We start from the raw sequence: 21,495 nt of genomic DNA on the forward strand, positions 1-21,495 counted from the left end.
GAGTATATGAGTAATTAATTATCGGAGTCTAAATCAATTCGGTCAAATAATTACTCATTCGATCAAACCGAACCAATCTACAATTTAATTGGGAATTGACTTGGTTTATTTTAATTAAAATAAGAACATGAAAATGAAAACAAAAATAAGTTAATAACAATTGAACCAAACTATGACTTAAAAATTCGAGTTGAGCTCAAACTCAGATCGACTCGGTTACACCCCAATATGCAGACCTCATCACCAACCCCACAAGCTAGGTGGGGCAAAAATAATCAAAATTGTTTTCTGCACCCTTTTTGTGATCAAAATCAACAGCTGCAAACTGCTGCAATGATGGCATTTTGGAAACAGAAGCATTGGATCTCCTTTCTATTTTTGGGTATTGCTCTTATCCTCTACTGCTATAAATACCCATCTTCTTCTCAAACTTCTGAAGAACTACCCAATTCCATATATGATTTCACTGTCAAGGTAACCACTACTTTTCTGTCAATCAAATTGACCGTCTCGCGTCTGAGACCGTCTTATTCTATGATTTGTGTTCTTAATTGGGTTATCTGATGCTTTTTTAATTTGATTCATGTCTATAAAGTGTGACATATTTTTACACTGGCTGTCACAAACCTATCTAATCTTACTACTTTGTCCGGGCTTGGGTCCGATAGTGAATATCATTATCATAATTCCCATTGACACATTAGCGGAATCGTTAAATTGTACTCTCTCGGCCCTGGTCATTTGTTGTCCTCCATTTTAAGGTGTTTCGGTCAATTATTGTCTTTTCTATTTTAAGAACTTGATGAATAATTTGATCATTCACACTAAATTTGATCCCCTTGTCATTTATAATTGCCCCCCTCCTCTTTCCCAGATTTTTATGCCAAAACCAAAGGACAACAATTGACCTGGACGGATGGAGTACCACCCATCTAGATCAAACTACTACCTTTGGCCTACAAATTTGTGAGGGGGTTTTTCATAAGTAGGTAGTTTGATCTGGATGGGAGGTAGTAGCAGTACACAAATTCTCATTGAAGAGATGACATATCCGTCACAAGCTGAAGACGGATACCATTTTACCTCACAATGTACCCATTTTTTCTCTCTCTGCAACACTATTCATGTGGTCCCCTTTCTCCACTAACCCATTTTGTTACCATTTTATCTCACAAAATATCCGTCACAAATGATAACCCGTCACAAGGGAGACCAATTGGTAGCAGTAAAGGGTATGCAAGTGGACACAATTGAGTGTTCTTTCTCACAAATTCTCACTTTAGACTATAAACGGATAGTGTGCAGGTGGGTGGGAAATGGATACTTCCACTTGCCCACCCGCTTACATTTTGTGAGAGGGTCACTATCCGTCTACAGCTTTAGACGAATGTTGTCCGTCTACAATAAGACAGATTGGTTCTTTCTCGTAAATGTCATGTTGTCATCAGGATAAAACAAACTTACCTGGAATGGGATACATTAAAGTGTGAACCTTATTGTGAGACGGCCTAATTCCGAGACAGAGATGTGATTCTGTCTTGCACCATTTTAATAAACTTCCGTTTTGGCTTACACAGCATATGTCTGATTCTGTCTTGCACCATTTTGGTTTCCAACTAGTAAAGTAATGTATGGACTTTCTTGCACTTCAACAGGATATTTATGGAGCGGATGTGAGCTTAAGTAACTACAAAGGAAAGGTTATTCTGCTTGTCAATGTCGCTTCAAAATGGTAAACACGATGGCTCTTTATTTTATACTCCGTATGAAATACTCGTATAATCTGTGTTGTGTCTGAAGGGAAGAATGCTGTTCTTTCTATCTGCTCATTACTTTATTTACTTGGAATACTTTGCTTCCCGTTTATGAAATGTTTCGATTTATCTAATTTGCAGCGGTTTAACGGACTCAAATTACAAGGAGCTCAACATTCTATATGAAAAGTACAAAACTCAAGGTTTATTTATTGTTTCTCAATTATTTTCAGTTCTACATGTTTGCCTTGCATTCTTTGTTGGCTTTTTCTAAATGCTGATGTGACTTCCGCTTTTCCGAGAAGGGTTGGAAATATTAGCTTTTCCGTGTAACCAGTTTGGATGGCAAGAACCAGGAAGCAATGAAGAGATAAAGGAAACTGCGTGCTCTACATTCAAAGCTGAATTCCCTATCTTTCAGAAGGTATTACTAAATCATCTCATAATCCAATGCAGGCTGTAGCAGCTGACAGAAATGTAAGACGGTCTCATAGTAATATAATCCGAGACCATCTCATTTTAACCAGAATCCCCGTTCTACATCACATTACCCATTGACCCGCTAAAAAACCAATAGATAACTACTACGCTCTATGGGTTAGGCTGTAGTAGCATATGTCCGTCTCATATGAAATTTTGTGTTTTCCGATTTAGTTCAGAACTTCAGACCTTTTAAGTTATCCTTATGGATTGAGTCAGTTACTTAGCTCTCTGATCTTTGCTTCGTTGCCTGCCCTCTTTAGTACGGCTTTCATCTTCATGTTTGATGTTCCGCTAACTGCTGACTATTGCAGATAGAAGTGAATGGGAAGAATGCAGCACCCCTTTACAAGTATCTAAAATCAAAGAAATCAGGAGTCTTCATAAACGAAATCAAATGGAACTTTGCGAAATTCTTGGTGGACAAACAAGGAAATGTTGTACAAAGATACGCCCCTACCACCTCTCCTCTACAAATTGAGGTCGTATATTTTTCCATTTTTTCCAGATTTCTCAAACTCCTGATAAACATTGCATTAGTTTTGGCCTGACGACTATTTTATAATTTTCGTCTCCTGTTTATCTCTTTCAGAGTGAAATTCAAAGCCTCCTGGCATCAGCGTAAACACATAGATGATGTTCACCCGGACAGGATAAAGAATTTGACCACGGTATTCGACTTCAAGGTTACCTAGTTCAGAAACATCATTTTCCGGTAACTGTCAGATGAATTAGCAGCATGGTTTCTTCTAAAAATTTATTCCTAATCTCATTGTGAGAAGATTGTTCTCTACTGATGACATATGTACATTTATTCGAATTTGATACCCACATTACTTCTAAAAGCTTACTCCATTTTAGGCCGTATATAGGCCGAATTGGGTAAATTTGAGTTCCGATCCATATTTATGTTATTCTGTTCTGATCGGGTTAGTTTTATCACGACCCACGTTTGTGTATCTGTTCGATCACGATCTTGGACTACTGGTATCGGCTGTCCCAACGTAATGACGTTAAATGCCCAATATCGCCTCAAGTCGGTGATCTTCAAAACCCTCACAACGGGCGCATTATTAAAAAAAAAAAAAAAAATTAAACTCCATGTAAAAATGTGAAAAGAAATACACCTATATTTAAAATTACCGTTAAAGTTCTAATAAAAAGGAGGTATCTAAGCATCCAACTGTAAATAGTAGATTTTCAACTACTTTTCAAAATTACCGTTAAAATTCTCCTTATATTTCTCTCTAAATTTACCTTAATTTTCACCCTCTTTTCCTCCTCTCCTAAAATTAACCCATCCCCATTTCTACCCAATTTTCTCCTCTCCAAACTTACCCCCTTTCCAATGTATCCCCCAAACTAACCGAACACGAAAAAAAAAACAGTAAAAAAAAAAGGTGACCTAAAATCAATTTCCATCCCCCAAAATGGGAGGCTGCATATCAAGATTACCCTCCCAAGCGGCGAGAAATCTAAGGAGAAGGGGGGAGAAGGATGCGGCCAAGCTGGCTCCTGCTCCTCTAGAGGAGCATAGCAGCACGGTGGGGAGGAAATCGAGGTCATCACATCGTTCTAGGTTGAAACGGGTCTTGGCGGACCCCAGTGTGGGGGACAACATTAGACAAAAGTATAAGTTTGGGAAGGAGTTGGGAAGGGGGGAGTTTGGGGTGACTTACCAATGCACGGAAATTAAGACAGGGGAGAGTTACGCTTGCAAGACGATATCAAAGAGTAAGCTGAGGACAGAGGTGGATATCGAAGATGTTAAACGGGAGGTGGCTATCATGAGACACTTGCCTGAACATGCTAATATTGTCGCTTTTAAAGAGGCTTATGAAGATAAGGAAGCGGTTTATTTGGTTATGGAGCTTTGTGAAGGCGGTGAATTGTTTGATCGGATTGTTGCTAAAGGTCATTATTCCGAGAGGGCTGCTGCTCAAGTTGTTCGTACCATTCTTCAAGTTGTTAAGGTATGTTATTATGTCTTTAGAATCGTCTCAATCAAAAGTCTAAGCATCTCTTACTCTTGTATTAACAACACAAAGAAGCTGTTTCCAAATAACCTGTAATAACATTCTTCTGGGTTTATTCAATATGTAGGTATGCCATGAACATGGAGTAATACATCGCGATCTCAAACCTGAAAACTTCTTATACGTAAATAAAAGTGAGAGCGCCGCTCTAAAAGCCATTGATTTTGGCCTATCCATATTTTTTGAACCAGGTAATTAATCGACCTCAATTTTTTGTTCGGTTTTTCCTTGTGTAACTAAGCACGACTAAATCAAAAGGGTTTGTTGCCGGTTTTAGGTCAAAGATTTAGTGAGATTGTCGGAAGTCCATATTATATGGCCCCGGAAGTCCTAAGGAGAAATTACGGACCAGAGGTGGACGTTTGGAGTGCCGGTGTTATCCTTTACATCTTACTTTGTGGTGTACCGCCTTTTTGGGCAGGTAAATTGTTTCAACTCGGATATATACCAATGACTATCGGTTAAGCTACCTGACATTTGTTGTTTACGACAATATTAAACAGAAATTCGTGAAGTTAATCATTGTACATATATGCAGAGACGGAAGAGGCCATTGCACATGCGATTGTTAAAGGAGTGATTGATTTCGAAAGGGATCCATGGCCAAGAATATCAACACAAGCCAAGGATCTTGTTAAGGGTATGCTTGATCAAAATCCTTACAATCGCCTAACCGTTGATGAAGCCCTTGGTAAGCCTAATTTTTTTGTATTTTTAAGCGTATATACATATAGTCGTTACATTTTAGATACTAAGATAATGTTGCTATAAATCCTTGCAACCGCTTAACCGTTGATGAATATTTGTGTTTTTAAGCATATATAGTCGTCACATTTTAGACACTGAGATAATGTTGTTATAAATTCTATCGAATTCATATATGGCTTTTTGTATTGAAGAACATCCATGGTTGAAAAATGCCAACGACAACGCGGATATTCCGTTAGGACAAAATGTGAGAACAAGGATCAAACAATTCTCTTTAATGAACAAATTCAAGAAGAAAGTTCTCAGGGTAAGCAAAAACCAAACCTTTTTTTTTCGTAAAATTATACTATTAATTTTAATTATGATTTTTTACACGTATTTTGAGTTAATGAGAATTAATGTAGGTGGTAGCGGATAGTTTACCAGATGAACAAGTAGATAAACTAAGAAGAACGTTTAATATGATGGACACCGATAAAAATGGAAGTTTGTGCTTTGAAGAACTCAAATCCGGCCTTCTTAAGCTTGGACATGCTCTTCCTGATTCCGATATTCAAATGATCCTTGACGCTGTTAGTTTCTTCGATTTCTTCCCTTCGTTTTAACAATTTCTTTTACATTTGTATGTTATGTCAGTAAGTCTTCTATGAGACAGTCTCACAATAGCCAATAGGTTTAAGTTGGATTAATTCGAGTCATATGAAATTAAACTTCCGTAGAAAATTGTTTGGTAATGTATCTTCCTTTGATACATATCGACGTTAATTAAAATGCAAATTAATCGGTTTGTTGCTTGTTCGTATGTGTCTCATATTATTTTTTGTGTAATAAAAGGCGGATGTCGATGGGAACGGAACCTTAGAGTGCGGAGAATTCTTGACGCTTTCAATACACCTACAAAAAATGGGAGATGATGAAGATTTACGACGTGCATTCAAGTACTTTGACAAAGACTCTAGTGGCTACATTGAGTTCCAAGAATTAAAAGATGAGTTACTTTCTGACGATTTCGGTACCAAAAGTGAACAAATCATACGTGAAATTCTTTTTGATGCCGATTTGGACAAGGTACACCTTTGATTTTACCGATATGGTTAGGATTTTGACGGATTTGGATTCAGAATTTTCGTTCATTTTTAGGCCATGTAACTATAAATTTTGGTTCTGCCACCAGGATTTAGATTTACTTTTACTGACCGTATGGTGACATTGGTTTTTCAGGATGGTCGCATAAGCTATGACGAGTTTAAGGCAATGATGTATTCAGGAATGGATTGGAGAATGTCGTCACGACAATATTCGAAGGCCATGCTTAATAAATTGAGCTTTAAATTGTTCAAAGATAAATCTATACAAGTGAAATGATGAAATGTTTAGGAAAACTTTTTTTTTTAGAATCAAAATATAATTTTGGTTGAATTTTTTCTCTCTAGTCGTTCTATTATTTTAAAACAAAATGAAAGAACGTAATTTTGGAAGTAATAGCCGAAGGAAAATAGGTTACACATGACCTTTATTGATGGCACTATTAGGGGGCGTTTGGTAAGGAGTAACAAGGAAAGGGAAAGAGAATGAAACCCCTCATTTCTCTTTGGTAGTGTTTATTTAACACTTCTTTTCATTCCCGTTCCCCATTTTTCAGAATGGGTTTACTCCAATTTTCTCTTTCTATTTTATTTATATATATATATATATTCTTTTTTTTCATGTTTCAAACTCAAGTCTCGGGTTTAGTGGCATAGATTAGACTTTTCGTATAACGGAGTCAAGGCCGTAATTCATTCCTAATTAAATTTGTTTGATTTAATCTAAACTGAATCTAAAATCGTTTGATTAGATGAGCAATGCAACTAAAAAAAGTAAGTAAATGGACAATATAATTAGGACATCTATGCAAACAAAAGGGACTTTGTAAATACACCGAGTCTTGCTTGTGACGGTCTAAGGCACATGGTTACATTACTTAGAGAGGGTGAATAAGTTTTAACATAAAACACAAATTGTCATTTTAAGGGAGATTTATTGAACATAAAATACATAGGAAAACCAAAAATGAGAATAAAATGAGAATAAAGAGATACTCAAATGAGAATAATTACATACCACCAGAATACCAGATACTCTTGTTAATCGTCTCCATAGAAATTAACTCTTCACTTGATTGATTCATTTCATTCTTCCCCATTTGTAGCGGGTCGAATGTTAATGTAGGGAATATGTTGAATTTTGGGCCAGTCTTCTCCTGATGGCGATTGGCATCTCTCCTCAAGCTCGCTTGAGCATCCTACAAGGCTTAGTGTCTTCAAGTTGGATAGGTTACTGATCTCGTGCGGCAGCGATTTCAATCTTGGGCATTTAAATATGTCAAGGCTTTCGAGGGAGGTGAGGCTGTCAATCCACTCTGGAACCGCCTCTAATGCTTCACACTCGTGTATAGTTAGGCTTCTCAAAGAAGACATACCTCGAAACTCCTCAGGAAGATGTTCCTTTTGATAATTCCGAAAAGTTAGGTAACGTATCACGGGGAGGTAGTTTTTGAGGAGGATGGCTGGTTGTCTGTGCTTAACACCCACATTTGAAGGACCGCATGTTTGCTCTGCTACATCCTCGGTTTGGCCAAAAACACAGAGAGAAGGTAAAGAAGAAATACGTTGTAGAAACACTTGTGCCAATGAAATGACCATCTCCATGTTCATTGTCATACTCCTCAATTTGGGAAATGCAGGCATCAATTTCAGGAGTTGATTCTGACTGCAATCTTGAGCAGACTGTGTCATACTCCACCATCCCTTCAACTCAGGTATGTCGCTGAGGGTGAGGTATGCAAGGGACGGGAATAAAGGAGTGGAAGGGCACTCGTCCGTTAGAACTACCATGTCACTTTTGTTGCTACTACCATTTTCTTCTATGTACTCCACCTTATCCAATCTCTCTAAGCTTAGAATCTTAAGATGAGGGAGTCTTCCAAAGGAGCACATATTTATACATTCTTTGCAGTCAACTATTTCAATACGAACCAGATTCGGAAGCCATAAATGGATTCCTTCTCTCATCCAACATGGCAACCTCCTTCCTCCATAGTTTTCTATACGCAGTATTTCTAGACTAGCACTGGGTTTGAGGTTCTCTAGCACCATCTCGTCTTCTATATTGCTCTCTCTAAATATCATATTAAACCCAGTAATCTCTTTCCTGTTCAGATTTGCAGCTTTGGCTTCTGACACTATATCCTTTGATCGATCCACCAAAACGATTGTCAACTCGCCCTTAAGATTATCAAAATAGCCCAGGTCTGCTAGATCACACGCCAATTTAGCCTTGGATCCATAAGGAGTGAGAGAGGTTCTTGGTTTTCCCACAACAAAATGGCCTAGTGTTTCAAGACTCGTCAAACTTCGCAACCCCTTGGGCATATGACTCAATTTGTCACACTCAAGGAGGTTAAGGTGTCTCAGCATCACTAGCATGTTTATGTCCTCGGGCAACTCTTCAAGGTTTTGACAATAAGATAAGTCAAGTAAGTAAAGATTCACTAGTTGTGTAACTGATTCAGGGAGTTTACGGATAAGGTTGTTCGAAAAATCGAGATACCTCAAGTGGATCAGTTTGCCTATTGATCTTGGCAGTTTATTAATCCGTAGCCCATGCATCCGCAGTACCCTCAAAGACTCAATTCCGAATATAGATGTATCTTTTAACTGCAAAAGTCTACTGATATTGATGAGCATCGAATTATTTGATGGAAGAGGGAGAAGGAACGACTTCAACTGCTTTAGTTTTAATAGTAACGATGGGACTTTCAAAGACGACTCGTCTTCTGCTAAATCGTAAGATACATGACAAACTCTTTCATCAAATTCATTTGTATTTGAATCTGCCATCTTATACTTAAACCCACCAATCGAGACCACTAAATCATGCATCAGGTTGTGCATTTGAAAATAGTCAGGGCACTTATACCCATCCCTGTAATGACAATAGAAAAACCCTCGATTTAGCAAGCACAACACATATCCTTCTGCCACCTCTTCTGGATTTTGGTCTGTGTACTCGCCTTCAACATATCCCATGGCGATCCAAAGACGAACGAGAGTAGTTTTTTGGAAGTAGAATCCCTTTGGGAACAAAGAGCAGTATACAACACAGAGTTTTAGCCTTGTACCTAACTGATCGTAACTGAGTTTGAGTGTGCCCATGACATCACTTCCATAGGAGGCAAAATTTGCAAGCTGGGCATCCCTAAAAGCTCGCCATTCCTGGACAGTATGTTTCCCCGCTAAAAGGCTTCCAATTGCCCGTATAACAAGGGGAACTTTAGGACACATCTTTGCAATCTCCTTCGCGATGGCCTCCACCCCTGGCTCATGCCATTCTGTAGCAGCCACATATTGAAAGAGGAGTAATGAATCATCATCTCCTAAATCGCCAACAATTAATGGGTCTTGGGTCCCAATAATTCTAGCAACTGTTTTGCTACGTGTGGTAAGGAGAACTTGACTCCCCTGAGCCCCGACCCTGAGCAGTGCTCTCAGTTCGATCCATTTCCCTCTCAAACTGTCGTCATCCCACACACCATCCAAAACAAGCAGAAACCTCTTCCCAGCAATTTTTGGATATAGACGCCGTTGGAGCTGATCAATCCCGCAGTCGAGAGCTTTTTCATCATCAGTGGCACATGTCACCATTTGCCGTAACACATCCTTGACATTAAAATCTTGGGTGGCGGAAACCCAAAGCTGCAAATCAAAGTATGTTTTAATCCTTTCATCATGGTACACATACTGAGCCAATGTAGTCTTCCCAACTCCACCTATTCCAACAAAAGAAGCAACAGGGAGGACACCAGCAGCAGCGAAGGAGTCTAACAGCGAGCTTACCATCTTATCCCTGTCTCCATCTCGTCCAATTACCATATCAGTACTCATATAAGACCCCGATACATTGCTCAATATTCGGGTTTGGTTCAAAGTTGAGGAGCTAACTATGCTTCCAAATTGGGCATGGTTTCTTGCAACGCGACTAAGTTCCCCCGTAATACCCTTGATTTTCCTAGCATCCTTGAAAGGGGATACTAGCTGGTTTGAAGTAGAAAAAAACAAGCGCGCCTCTCTTGTGAACTTACTTCCTCCCATGAGTTGTTTCTGCTTGGCTTTTGTAGCTTTTGCATCTTGGAAATCGATTAGTTTGGCAAGTCCACGCTCAAGCTTCTCAAGCACGAGTCGTTGAGAATGATTGCACACCTGCGATGAATCTGCATCAAGAAGTGTAGCTTCAATAGTATTTTTGATATCGTGAAGCCCTTTTATTTGAGACTCAATGTTAGCTGCATCTACTATTGTTTTCCAAACTTCAGAACCCACTTTCTCACCAATACTTTTAACCAACTCCATCACCATCGATTCAGCCATTTTATAAAATTGTAAAACTGAAGTAATTTTGTAGTTAAAGATGATGATAGATTGATTGGTACTATCTCCAGCTTACTAGTATCAGTTTATTGATATACTCAGTGAACAAGGAAATTTCCAGGAATTGCGAAATAAATGACAGGAAACTAAGTGAAGGGAACCTTTTCCTAGCATCTAGTATGATGGAAAGAGGAAAAAGGGATGGACAGCATGTCAACATGTATTATTATAATAACAAAGAGTTAGCAAGTTGTGTATCAGACAAAAAACTCCATCCTCATTCCTCAACTGCTCTAATTTCACAAAGAGGGAGTATCTAGCAATAATTTAATCTTCTTTCGTTGAAAGGAGTACCATACTTTTCCTTCCCACTAGCTACCCTCAATTAGACCTGGTAAATAGATTAATCAGTTTAAATTTGGGTCGGGTCAATTTCAGGTGTGGCCAGGTTATTTTCAAGTCAACTAATATCAAGTTATTTGTGGATAATAATCAATTTGCAATAATAAGCATTCACGTCGGATTATACTGCGTCAGGCCAATTCAAGTTCGGGTCTTGAGTTTGGGTGTCGGGTTGGGTTTGGGTCAAGTTAGTCCAATAATAATTACCCCCACCCGAACGATGCAAATCCTCAGTCCCATTTTGTGTCCCATCCCATGTCTCATTACTCCTTACCACACACATCATAACTTTATTATAAATCATCAATATTTTTATTATACTTCAAGCATGATCCGTTGGGACACAAGATGACTATGAGACACAAATGTGGGACAGGTGATCTCAACTCCCATCTGAATCCGAACTGAGTCTTCTATTAGGAAAATAATAATAATATACATTCCCTCACAATTTCCCTCAATCCAACAATAATAATTGCCGATATAACGAAATAGTTGCGATAAGTGAAACACAAATTCTCATTGAAGACGGATAAAATCCGTCTCTTTAAAGAGACCTCTCACAAAGAGCACATGGGAGGGCAAGTGGGAGAGGGGATATGAGAGGTCACAAGCTGAAGACCGTCACAAACAAGACGGATTGTGAGTGAAAAGGCAAATAAAAGTAGGCGATCAACATGAAATGAAGCCGAAAACGCAATAAGTAGCCATATACAAGGAAATACAATAAAAGAGAAATTGAAATTAACAATTGAAACTAACATCAAAGATTAGGGACGACAGTAGAACCCTAAATTAAAGAAAAGAGTGAAGAAAGAGAGGAGAGTTACGCGAATAGATTTGACGATGAACTGCTTAGAAGGGCGAGATTGTTGAGCGAGCTGCTTCCCAATTTCAGCGATTACATTTTCTGGATTCTTCGCCATTTTTAGTGTTTCAAGTTACTGAGAAGTGAGCGTGGAATTGTGAATTGTAGACAAATGTGTCAATTGTGTGGCTTTGGGGCAAAAAGTACGATAATCAATAGAGCACGTTAAATACACTTTTTTACATTTACTTCCACGTCAATTTTTTTTAATAAATTATACCCAAGTTAATATATCAGTTTATAAATTACATCCAATATCGGATTCCGACCACATTTCCGTCAAATTTCAAATTTTTTGGGTTAAAACATATTTTTTAGGACGATTTTGCCCTTCTTCATCCTTCTCTCACATTTTCCCTAACTAGTCGCTGCGCCGCGCCCTCCCGGGCGCGGAGCTTCAATTTGACGAACATTTGACATTAATTTCATGGTATTTTGGTGTAGTTGAAGTTTGTGTAGCTTTAGATTGGCAGGTTAATTTGTTAACGTGGTTTGCCCATACCGGTGCACAGATTGAACTTTAGCGGCTCTTTATAATCCTGGCAAGGTCAATGTTTTAATATAGCGTAAGTGGAATCACGTACAAACATTGTAAAGGCACGATAAACGTAGGATTAAACGATTTTGGTGCCATTCAACTTGGCCAAAGGTAGGAATATATACATTTAGAACAACGTAGTTTTGCTGAAAAGCTTAATAATTATACACCAAAAGGTAGGGGTTTCCATTAGTTATACTCCCTCCTATTCCAAATAACTGTCCCATTTGGACAATGGCACGAAAATTAAGAAATGAAGTTAAAATAATGAAAAGTATTATATAGGAGTAAGAATATAGGAGTTAAATAATGAAAAGTATTGAATATGATGGTTTATGGGTGGTTTGGGTGGTAAATAAAGAAAAGAGTCAGGGGTAGGAAAGTCAAAAAACATGTCCAAATATGGCAAATGAGACAGTTATGTGAATAGACGGAAATGGCAAATGGGACAGTTATTCGGAATAGGAGGGAGTATGTTTCTAATCTGTTCTGATTAGTTTGTCATTCCCGCTACTGCAGATATTTGTAGAACTGTTTCAAGGGTACCTAGCCTGAAACGTTTCTTGCTTACACGTGGCAGTGTGCACTTGCAACAAATCTGCTTCAAAATTCTTCAAAAGATTGGAAAACGCACAAATGATAGAGTCGCAACAGTCGTACACTGCGTCGCAACACTGCGTGGTTTACCGGGCGCGGGACCGCAAATTGGAAAACGTTTGAACAATCGTATATGAAAGCATCAAAATGGAAATAAAATTTTCATACTATACAAATATATGTAACTTTGTACCGTAAGAAATGGCTTAGTATTTAGTAGCCATACAATTTTATTCCACTACTGCCTAAGAAGCAATGTTCCACACATAGAGGAAGCGGGGTTAAACTTGTCTCTATAGCTCAATCACTCTCTACTTACAATTCACGAGTTCATGGCTTGGAACACACTTACAATTGAATCTTATGCATTAGTTATTTGTTGGTCAACCAATGTTTGGGATGAACCCTTATTGTATTTGGAGCTTGGATGCTTTTTAAATCCCAAGGAAGTAAACTGCATCATCTTTTGTTGCAGCCCACGGGCAAGTACCCGTTGGAGGATGGTTGATGGCTAGCTAGTCAGTATAGTCATGGTTTCTGATTTCAAACATTCTGTAGACACCTCGTTTCTGCACCTCCCGCAAACCACCCGGTGATGATTGGGCCGCATGTTTGGTACGCGGAACGATTTGTGATAGTTCGTAAGATTATCGTCAAGTGATTGCTCAAACATTAATGTCTACCTCTTAGTTGTCATCTACGCGCCGATACGGTCGTTTTGGCAGTAATTAGAGTACATTTGGAGTCCGGGTCAAAAACCGTCTTCATTTCCTAAAATCGTCAAATCCCGAGTCAAAGCAATGTCCTTGTCTACCTAAGGTTAGGATGTCATAAAATGTTGAGATTATGTCTCATTTTGAGTCTCATGTCACTTCATTAGGCTAAACTAAAAGTTTACATTACAAAATGTGCATTTCATTTAGTTAAAATGATAACCCGACCTTCAAGCCCGTTTTACGAGGTGATAACAACTTTGTTGGGTCAGGCCTATTTCACAGAAAGTTCTAGATCTCTTTCTTAGCTTTCCAGCGCCACCAAAGTCACCTTAATACGAGTCTTGTAGAGAAAGTTATGCCTAAAATACGACAGGCTGTCAAACGCGTTTTCTACGCGCAGAGGAACCTACCGGGAAAGGACGCGGCAGTCTTTGCGCCTCTTCCAAGGGACGCAGCTCTCTCTTGCGCCTTTTCCAGGGCTTTCTTTTTGTCCAAGTTTCGCGTTTAACCTAAGTCGGTTGTTTAGGATCTTTCCTTCCGTATCCAACTCTTACCATAATTCCGTCGTGTGATTAGTATAAATAGGAGCCTTCGCTCCTCATATTTCTCACGCGAGTGTCCGCCCTTCTCTTCTCCCTTTGCATTCTAGACTTCGTTCTTACTAATTGGCGCCTACGTGCTTGGACTTCCGACCACGTAAGCTCGGATCCTTCCGGGTACCAGCCTCTCCGTTGCATGATCGACCAATTTGACCAACTACACTCAACTTAAATTAATCAATCGTTTTCCTCTTACGAGGGCACTCTTTCCTTGCATTCGCGTCGAGCATTCACTAGTCGATTCTTAGTTCATCTCGTTTCGTCAACATGTAAGTCTGAGGGTGTACAATTCCTCTTTTATTTATTGTATTTATTTTCGTACCATCGTTGTAAGATTTATGTCGAATACACCATTAAAACCGATTTCTAAAACCGTCTTTTAAAACCTGTTTTTGCGGATTTCCATTAGGTAACCATCGAGAAAGGACGCAAAGAATCGCCGCGCCTCTTGAAGGAGCGCGATTCTGCTGCGCCTCTTCGTGAGGCTGCCGCAGTTCCTGCTTCCTTTCTTCTTCGTTTATCCTCTGTAATTCGTACTCAAAATATTTCTTTTGTTTGTTTCGTCTACTAATTCTTCGTCATCATGTCCTAATAATTCACATGTATATTAATCATCGTTCATTCACATGTTTAGTTTATTAAAATCCGACTTAAATCCCTTATAATCAATATTTGCGGGTTTTCGTTATTAATTTCAAACCCGGATTTTAGAGATTCAATTCGTTCATATTGGGTTTCTGGAATTCGTTATTGATACATTCTCACATGTTCATTGTTGATTCGTCGTATATATCATTATGTTTAAAACTAATTAACTATTTCAACAGAGGACTCATTAATATTTTCCATCGTTCATTCATATAATTAATTCGTTTGCATCCGTCTCATTCATGTTTTATTGCTTTATGACCATTAATCACATGTAAATAACATGCTAATCACTTCTATCCGAGTACATATTATCAATCAACCTTTAAAATCATCAATCGACATTAACGGCTTGCAATTACGGCTTCACAGCCAGAACTGAGCCAAGGAACAGACGCAGCGTCTGCTGCGCCTATTCAAAGGGACGCAGCTCTGCTGCGCCTGTTCCTGGCTGAGTTCTGTCCCTGAACTCCGTTTCTGCTTCGACATAGTTTAATTAGGCTACGTATTAATTAACTATTATCCGTATTATCACCTCCTGTCCTGTTCTATTCTCTTATTCTTTTTTCCTTTTTCTCAAATCATCCGTTTTAAAGGTATTTTCGACATAAATCGCCTATTCCAATGTAATTATTGTAATTTTCATTATTGTAATTTTCTATCATTGTAATCTTTATTGTTTTGTATCATTTGTATGCCTTCACATGTAAAATGAGCATTAAATCCTACTTCGACATTAATTGTATGCTAATTACGTGTTAACCGACTTAGCCTAATTCTCACATGTTAGGATTAATCAATGGATGTTGCATTGCATGCATATAGCCGACGATATATCAAGTATAGATAACTTCCCTAATCATTAGTAGAGGCCGCTATCGAGGCGGGCGGGATTAGGTGTTCGATCAAAAGAGCTTCCTAATACGTACCCTCACCCCTTACTCCAGATCTCCGTGAGCACCCGTGTTCATTGGCATCCACGAGAGTCATTCTAGACATAGAATGCTAAGGGTAACGATTGCTTAGTGTTCATGTCACTACTTTATGTCTTGACATGACATGAGGTATTCGAACGGTTCCAATTTCCCATAAAAATTGGTGGCGACTCCATACAAAATGCAAACGCTTGTTTCTCTTTCCTACCCAAGCGCCCCCGTGGGCGGCCCGCTGTCCACAGTTTGGCGACTCCGCTGGGGAATACACTTACGTGTAGCTAGGGTGAAACTTGAACAAGGTTAGGGAATAGTTTGTACAAGACAATTGTCGGTTTTCATAACTCGGTCTTCCTAGATCGTTTAATTCGGCCTTCTTAGGCCCAACCCAACCCATTCGACCAATCGTCCCGTCTAAACGGTCCTAATTCTTATTTGGGCCTAAGGATGGATAGCGATTGACGTCATCCATACCATGATGCTTACTCTTGTTTGTATCAAGGACCTTCACTACTTGAGGAAATGGACTAGGAATCGGCCTTACTCTTGTTTGGTACGAGCCTCTCCACAGACTTCGGGTTTGATGGTTCGGTATGGCAACCCACCCTTTAAACCAAAACCCTTTTAAATGCACTCAGCATCCCGTTATAATGCTTGTATAAATGTGTATACCTTACGTGATCACCATTTCTAAACAAAATCATGACAAAATTTTGCAAAATAAAATCCTTTTCAAAATGTAACTTTTTTTTATATAGCGCAAAACCCAGTCAAAACTCTGTCCAATTGTCGAGTCAAACGTCGGGCCTAAAACCCATTTTAAAACAACAAAAAAAAAGAGTCCAACGAAAAAAAAACAAAACAAAAAAAAAGTCCAAAAAAACAAAAAACGAAAAAAGTCCAAAAAACACGTAAAAAAAAAATAAGTCCAAAAAAAAAAAAACAAAAAATGACGTCTTAAACCAAAATATTTTCAAATCATGTAAATGTAAATATGTAAATTCAATTGGGCTAAGTTAGAGTCAAAGTTCAAACCGATTATGTCCTAGTCGGAACTCTGTCGAGTCATAAACTCGTCTTCCTTTACATTTTTGGTCTTTTCAAAATTCAAGTCAAGTCCTAAGGCGTCACGCCGTCATTTTGGACCCCTATCCCAATTCAGTTAGAATCTAAACACTCGAGTCACACGTTCCGAGGCTCAACACACGAGTCTCAATGGGCCTCATATTTGAGTCTAAACTACAGCAGTCTTCTTAACACCTATAAGCAAACCTCGGGTCCAGAATCAACATGTGTCACCAATCCCGTCAATAAGGTCAGTCATATAAGGGTCACTCCGTCAAAGTCAACACTCGAGTCTAAAGGTCAAGGTCAAACATCGTGAATCCAAACACGAGAAGTCGCTCACGACATTTCATGAATTCACAAGTCAAGTCTAGATGTTTCATCTTATCCCTTCCTGTGTTGGTTGCTTTAGTATGCGTGATCCCATGTCGAATCGAGTGTAATGCGCGTCATTTCTGTCGAGTAGGAATCCAACAAGTTCCGTCAATCAGCAAGGTCACGAAGCGGTTCAAGCCACAATCACCATGTCTCTCCAGGACGTTTATGCCATGGTCCTACGAGTTCAAGCTGCAGTGGAAAATTTGAGCATTCGCGTCCTCACCCTTGAAAATGGAATGGTGGAAAAGAACATCCCACCTAGAGAAACCTTTAGTCTAGGTCGTCCAAAGCTTACCTCTTGCAATAACCATCGTCCTAGAAAGCCAAAAACAGCTGAAAGGAAACCTGGGAGGCATCAAAGGGTGCTTACTGATTTAGGCATGTCTTATGCCAATGCTTTGAAGAGACTCTCTGCCCAAGGCAAGCTACGTCCAATAGGGCCGACTCCGGATCCACCTTTAGAGAAACAGGTAAACCTCTGGAAGGGCAACAAATACTGCTTATATCACCAAGGTAGAGGCCATGATATTGAAGAGTGTTTTCTCTTGAAACACACCATCCAAGATATGATTGAAGAGGGCAAGCTTCCAATGTCACCATTTGTGGAGCAATTCGATGGAACCGACCCTCTTGGGTCTAACAACACTAAACACGATGAAGAATCATTCCTAGACTTCTCTCGTATCCTCGGTCCTCGTGATGACAAAGAAATCAAAGCGCCGAAGGAGGACGATGTCCAAAGTGGAATGCTCATGCTTTCCAAGATAGAGGGAGCCATTGATACTCTAAACTCTCGGCTTTCCCACATGGGGAACCAATTTGCTGAAATGGATAAGAAGCTTGAGACGCAATCTTTCAAGATGAAGAATGTCCAGACAAACCCTCAACTTGACAGTCCTAAGGAGAAAGCAATAAGTAGACAATCTATTCTTAGTTCTTCTTATCCGGGAATCAAAATCAATAAAGGCATCCTCATGGATCCTTCGTCAAAGAAACCTAGCAATTCTCCAGGGTCATTCACAAAGGCTTTTGACAAGAAGGATACACCTCCTAGGGAATTTACCAACATTGGTATTACATACGCCGATGCCTTTCAAAGACTCATGTTGAAGCCTATAGGACCTACCCCCGAACCAGAAAGGAAATCCAAGTTCTGGGATGAGAACGCCTACTGCAAATACCATAGAGGCAAAGGGCATGATACAGAGAAATGTTACAAATTAAAACATGTCATTCAGGATATGATCGAAGACGGGAAGTTGTCCCTCTCAACTTTTAACCTACAAGGTATCTTAGGCAATCCTCATGGATATACCACTTATCAAGAAACTTTTCTTGACTATTACCCTTCCAATATTCCCAATGATGAGGATGGGGTGCTCAAATGGGTGAATGCTCAAAGTCAGATGCCGAAGCCAGTTGCTGGAAGAGAAAATGTTCAATCATGGGCCGATGATTACGAGTCTGGGTCTAGGATCGAGTCAAAGTCCGAGTCCGAGTCCAAGTCTTAGGCTTTCTATCTCATATTTGTTCTAGTGACTTTCTTCGTGTCCATTTCCATTTCTAGTGACAACCTGGGGGCTGTCCCACGAGTCACATGTCTTCTCAAGTCTATGTTAAATACATTCATTATTCATTTCAATAAAAATACAATTTTCAATCCACATATTCTATCATATCTCTTCCTCTACCCTTTTCCTGTGACAACAAGAATTGGTTTGAGACATTTTAAAAAAAATGAACAACAACCACACGTTCCAAGTCGATGTGAGTGCACTTAGATGATGTTTCGTTCTATGTTGTAGAGGACCTGAAACTCCGTGTTTTTTCCTTACCTATTCCATGTCTGGCAATAGAAACCACAATATAACCCTAGTTTAGGACGAACATATCTCTAGAGGTTCTAGGACGAATCCAGACCGTCTCCCTTGTTAACGATCTATGACGGAAGGCAAGCCCATTCCCCACAATAAACAACCCGTGTTACTAAAAGACCAACCCGTTTCACATCAAAATGTGCTAGTCTGACCCGAATCCATGGTAGCAAGCAAGTCCAAGACGATACGAGCCATGATCAAAGACAAAGGCTCAATCAAGAGAAGTACCCAAAATCAATATCGAAGGCCACAATTATGCCCATAATCCAACACAAAAGAGTCAAAATCAATATCCAAAGTTAAAGTCATCCTCAAAAACTGAATCAAGAATCTGACCAAGAATCCGAATCTGAATCAAGAATGAGTATGGAATCAGATGCTATATAGAATACTGCTGAAGTCTATAGAATCAAGACATCAACAAAGATGGTCAACTAGCACCCTCACTTAGCCTTTTGCACATCACACCCTAAGTCCTTCTCGAGACCGTTACCAAGGAGATAGTTAGGAATTTTGAGAATCTTCTCAAGCTCGTCAAATACACCCATCCTTTAGGGCCAAGACATGGAAACTTGAACCCACGTCATTTTAACCTACCTTTATGTACTCAGGCTACATTAAGCCAAGAGACTCCATTTCCAAGCCACATTGCAAGCCATAACCCCATCAAGCCTTAACTCCACAAAATCAAGCTCCAGAGATTTGTTTCATCAAAGCCTCTTATTACCGAGCTCCACATTCCAAATATCCAATCCAGTTTCAGCTTGACCCATACACGGAGTCTTCAAATACTTTGCTACCCAGAACGGGACATACCCATATCATCCTTAGGGTCCACTAGGTGTGCTCACGTGACAAGGAAATTTTTACAAACTTAGTTATACCTCTTTGATCTATGATCAGAGGGAGTTATCTCAAATCGATTCTTCGAGTCACCAAAGGAATATTATACCCTTGTGACCCCTGCACTTTAAGGCCCTGACAGCAAAGCTTAGGCACACACTTGAACTACGAGCATGGTTTGATTTCACCTCTTCAGGTGGATACGTAGGCAGTCCTTTCTTACACAAGAAGGATACAACCACAACACCCAAACAAAATTAACCAAACCTCAGAACTACGAGCATGGTTTGATTTCACTTCACGTGAATACGTAGGCAGTCCTCAAGGACACAACCATTCCAAATTTCAATCTCAATTATCAACCATCCAAACTTTCAACCTCAATTATCAACCATCCCAGTTTTCAACCTTCCAGCCTCAATTAACATCCTTTCCACAACCAACACCTCTATACTGGGGGCTCCTTATTGTCGCCCAATCTCCTTTTTACCAAAGTCTAGAGTCATCTTCTCATCCTGGGGGCTTCTCTTCCAAGATGCCACCCTTCCTTTATTCCTCTAAGTCTAGCTAGTACTCGGTCCGGACAATGACAAAGGTCTTAGATCGATTCTCAAAGTTATCGTGCCTCAAGAGGGACCTCTTTTACAGCAAACGGTGTCAAAAGAAGTCCAAGTGAACAGCTCATCTATGGCTCATGCCTTGCTTTTATATGCCCCCATATTTCTTGCGATTCTCCTACCTTTGGAACTGATACGCATTGTCACCCATACTTGGCTAGGGGTTGCGTGTACTTAAGCAAAGTCTGTCAAAGTTATCCCTGTGTCACGTCAAATCTAAATTAGTGTCGCGTCGGTCAAACCTAAGTCCACATTTCGTCCGTATAAGGTCTACGTCGCGTCAGTCACGTGTCTAAAGCCCATTTGAATATGCATAACGCATTACAAACGACAAATTTCTTTGAACAAGTTTTAAACGACTTTTATAAAGAAACAACTTTTGCTAAACCTATGTGTTTCCTCATTTGAGGTCCATGTGATAATTGCTTACGTGCATATATTAGATGCATTCTTGTGTGGCTACTAACCATGCAGGTGAGCTTCCAGCGCATCAGTATTTTGCAGTATTGCTCAAACCCTTATATCCAGTAGAAGATAAAGATTTTGCAAAGATTGCTCAAATCCTTATATCCAAGCGTGAGCGATTTTTGCAAGATTGCTCAATTCCTTATATCCAGTAAGCAGTAGTATTTTGCAAGATCGCTCACTCAAGATTTCTCCCATGACGATCAAGATGTTCCTAGTCGTCAATATATTCCCCAGCGAGAGTTCATGACAGCCGATTGCACTTCTCGAGAGATGGAGTTTGTTTGAAAGCAGATACAAGCAGATTTTCCATAAATGATTCAATCCAGACAGAGTCATTCCCCAGCAAGAGTTTGTTTGAGACCGACGCAAGCAGATTCAACCTCAAGTTTCGCCAGAATTCGCTTGAGACCAACGCAAGCGGATTCCCCCAGATTTACCGACGTCCCTTTGTTTTCAATATTTCTTGTTTCCCCGCGGAGTTCGGCAAAGGTGTCGTTCTCCAGAAGTTCCCAAGCCAAAGCTTCATTCCTTAGGTTCGTAAACCCAAAGTTAGGATTCTTA

General features: G+C 39.6%; 3 protein-coding genes across 5 annotated transcripts; 2 read left to right on the forward strand and 1 right to left on the reverse strand.

Moving 5' to 3' along the window:
• Positions 1 to 152: 152 nt before the first annotated feature.
• LOC141656832 (putative glutathione peroxidase 2) lies at positions 153 to 3,121 on the forward strand. Its single transcript, XM_074463890.1, has 6 exons — positions 153 to 474; positions 1,656 to 1,732; positions 1,896 to 1,957; positions 2,060 to 2,178; positions 2,549 to 2,716; positions 2,827 to 3,121. The coding sequence occupies exons 1-6, from the start codon at positions 229 to 231 to the stop codon at positions 2,857 to 2,859; spliced, it is 705 nt and encodes a 234-aa protein (XP_074319991.1). The 5' UTR covers positions 153 to 228; the 3' UTR covers positions 2,860 to 3,121.
• Positions 3,122 to 3,353: 232 nt separating this feature from the next.
• On the forward strand, positions 3,354 to 6,400 carry LOC141656833 (calcium-dependent protein kinase 24-like). The gene is made up of 8 exons (XM_074463891.1): positions 3,354 to 4,207; positions 4,338 to 4,461; positions 4,548 to 4,691; positions 4,809 to 4,961; positions 5,170 to 5,285; positions 5,383 to 5,550; positions 5,813 to 6,046; positions 6,200 to 6,400. The coding sequence occupies exons 1-8, from the start codon at positions 3,665 to 3,667 to the stop codon at positions 6,341 to 6,343; spliced, it is 1,626 nt and encodes a 541-aa protein (XP_074319992.1). The 5' UTR covers positions 3,354 to 3,664; the 3' UTR covers positions 6,344 to 6,400.
• A 509-nt stretch (positions 6,401 to 6,909) lies between these two features.
• LOC141656843 (putative disease resistance protein RGA1) lies at positions 6,910 to 11,806 on the reverse strand. 3 transcript variants are annotated; one of them, XM_074463923.1, is made up of 3 exons: positions 11,619 to 11,794; positions 8,570 to 10,218; positions 6,910 to 8,465 (listed from the first exon to the last, which is right to left on the reverse strand). In XM_074463923.1, exons 1-3 carry the CDS (start codon positions 11,712 to 11,714, stop codon positions 8,420 to 8,422), a joined length of 1,791 nt encoding a protein of 596 aa, XP_074320024.1. In that variant the 5' UTR covers positions 11,715 to 11,794; the 3' UTR covers positions 6,910 to 8,419. The 3 variants fall into 3 exon arrangements, with proteins under 3 accessions (XP_074320024.1, XP_074320022.1, XP_074320023.1); XM_074463921.1 differs by having other exon boundaries at positions 6,910 to 10,218; positions 11,619 to 11,806; XM_074463922.1 differs by having other exon boundaries at positions 6,910 to 10,229; positions 11,619 to 11,806.
• Between the last annotated feature and the right edge of the window lie 9,689 nt (positions 11,807 to 21,495).

The sequence above is a fragment of the Silene latifolia genome, chromosome 5 (genome assembly GCF_048544455.1).
Source record: "Silene latifolia isolate original U9 population chromosome 5, ASM4854445v1, whole genome shotgun sequence".
Classification (NCBI taxonomy): Eukaryota; Viridiplantae; Streptophyta; class Magnoliopsida; order Caryophyllales; family Caryophyllaceae; genus Silene; species Silene latifolia.

Coding starts and splice junctions, on each gene's coding strand:
- LOC141656843 (XM_074463921.1), bottom strand. CDS start 11,714: ATGGCGAAGAATCCAGAAAATGTAATCGCTGAAATTGGGAAGCAGCTC. Junction 10,219..11,618: donor TCATCGTCAAATCTATTCGC/GTAACTCTCCTC, acceptor GATTCATCGCAG/GTGTGCAATCATTCTCAACG.
- LOC141656833 (XM_074463891.1), top strand. CDS start 3,665: ATGGGAGGCTGCATATCAAGATTACCCTCCCAAGCGGCGAGAAATCTA. Junction 4,208..4,337: donor CCATTCTTCAAGTTGTTAAG/GTATGTTATTAT, acceptor TTCAATATGTAG/GTATGCCATGAACATGGAGT. Junction 4,962..5,169: donor AACCGTTGATGAAGCCCTTG/GTAAGCCTAATT, acceptor TTTGTATTGAAG/AACATCCATGGTTGAAAAAT.
- LOC141656832 (XM_074463890.1), top strand. CDS start 229: ATGCAGACCTCATCACCAACCCCACAAGCTAGGTGGGGCAAAAATAAT. Junction 2,179..2,548: donor AATTCCCTATCTTTCAGAAG/GTATTACTAAAT, acceptor TGACTATTGCAG/ATAGAAGTGAATGGGAAGAA. Junction 2,717..2,826: donor CCTCTCCTCTACAAATTGAG/GTCGTATATTTT, acceptor TATCTCTTTCAG/AGTGAAATTCAAAGCCTCCT.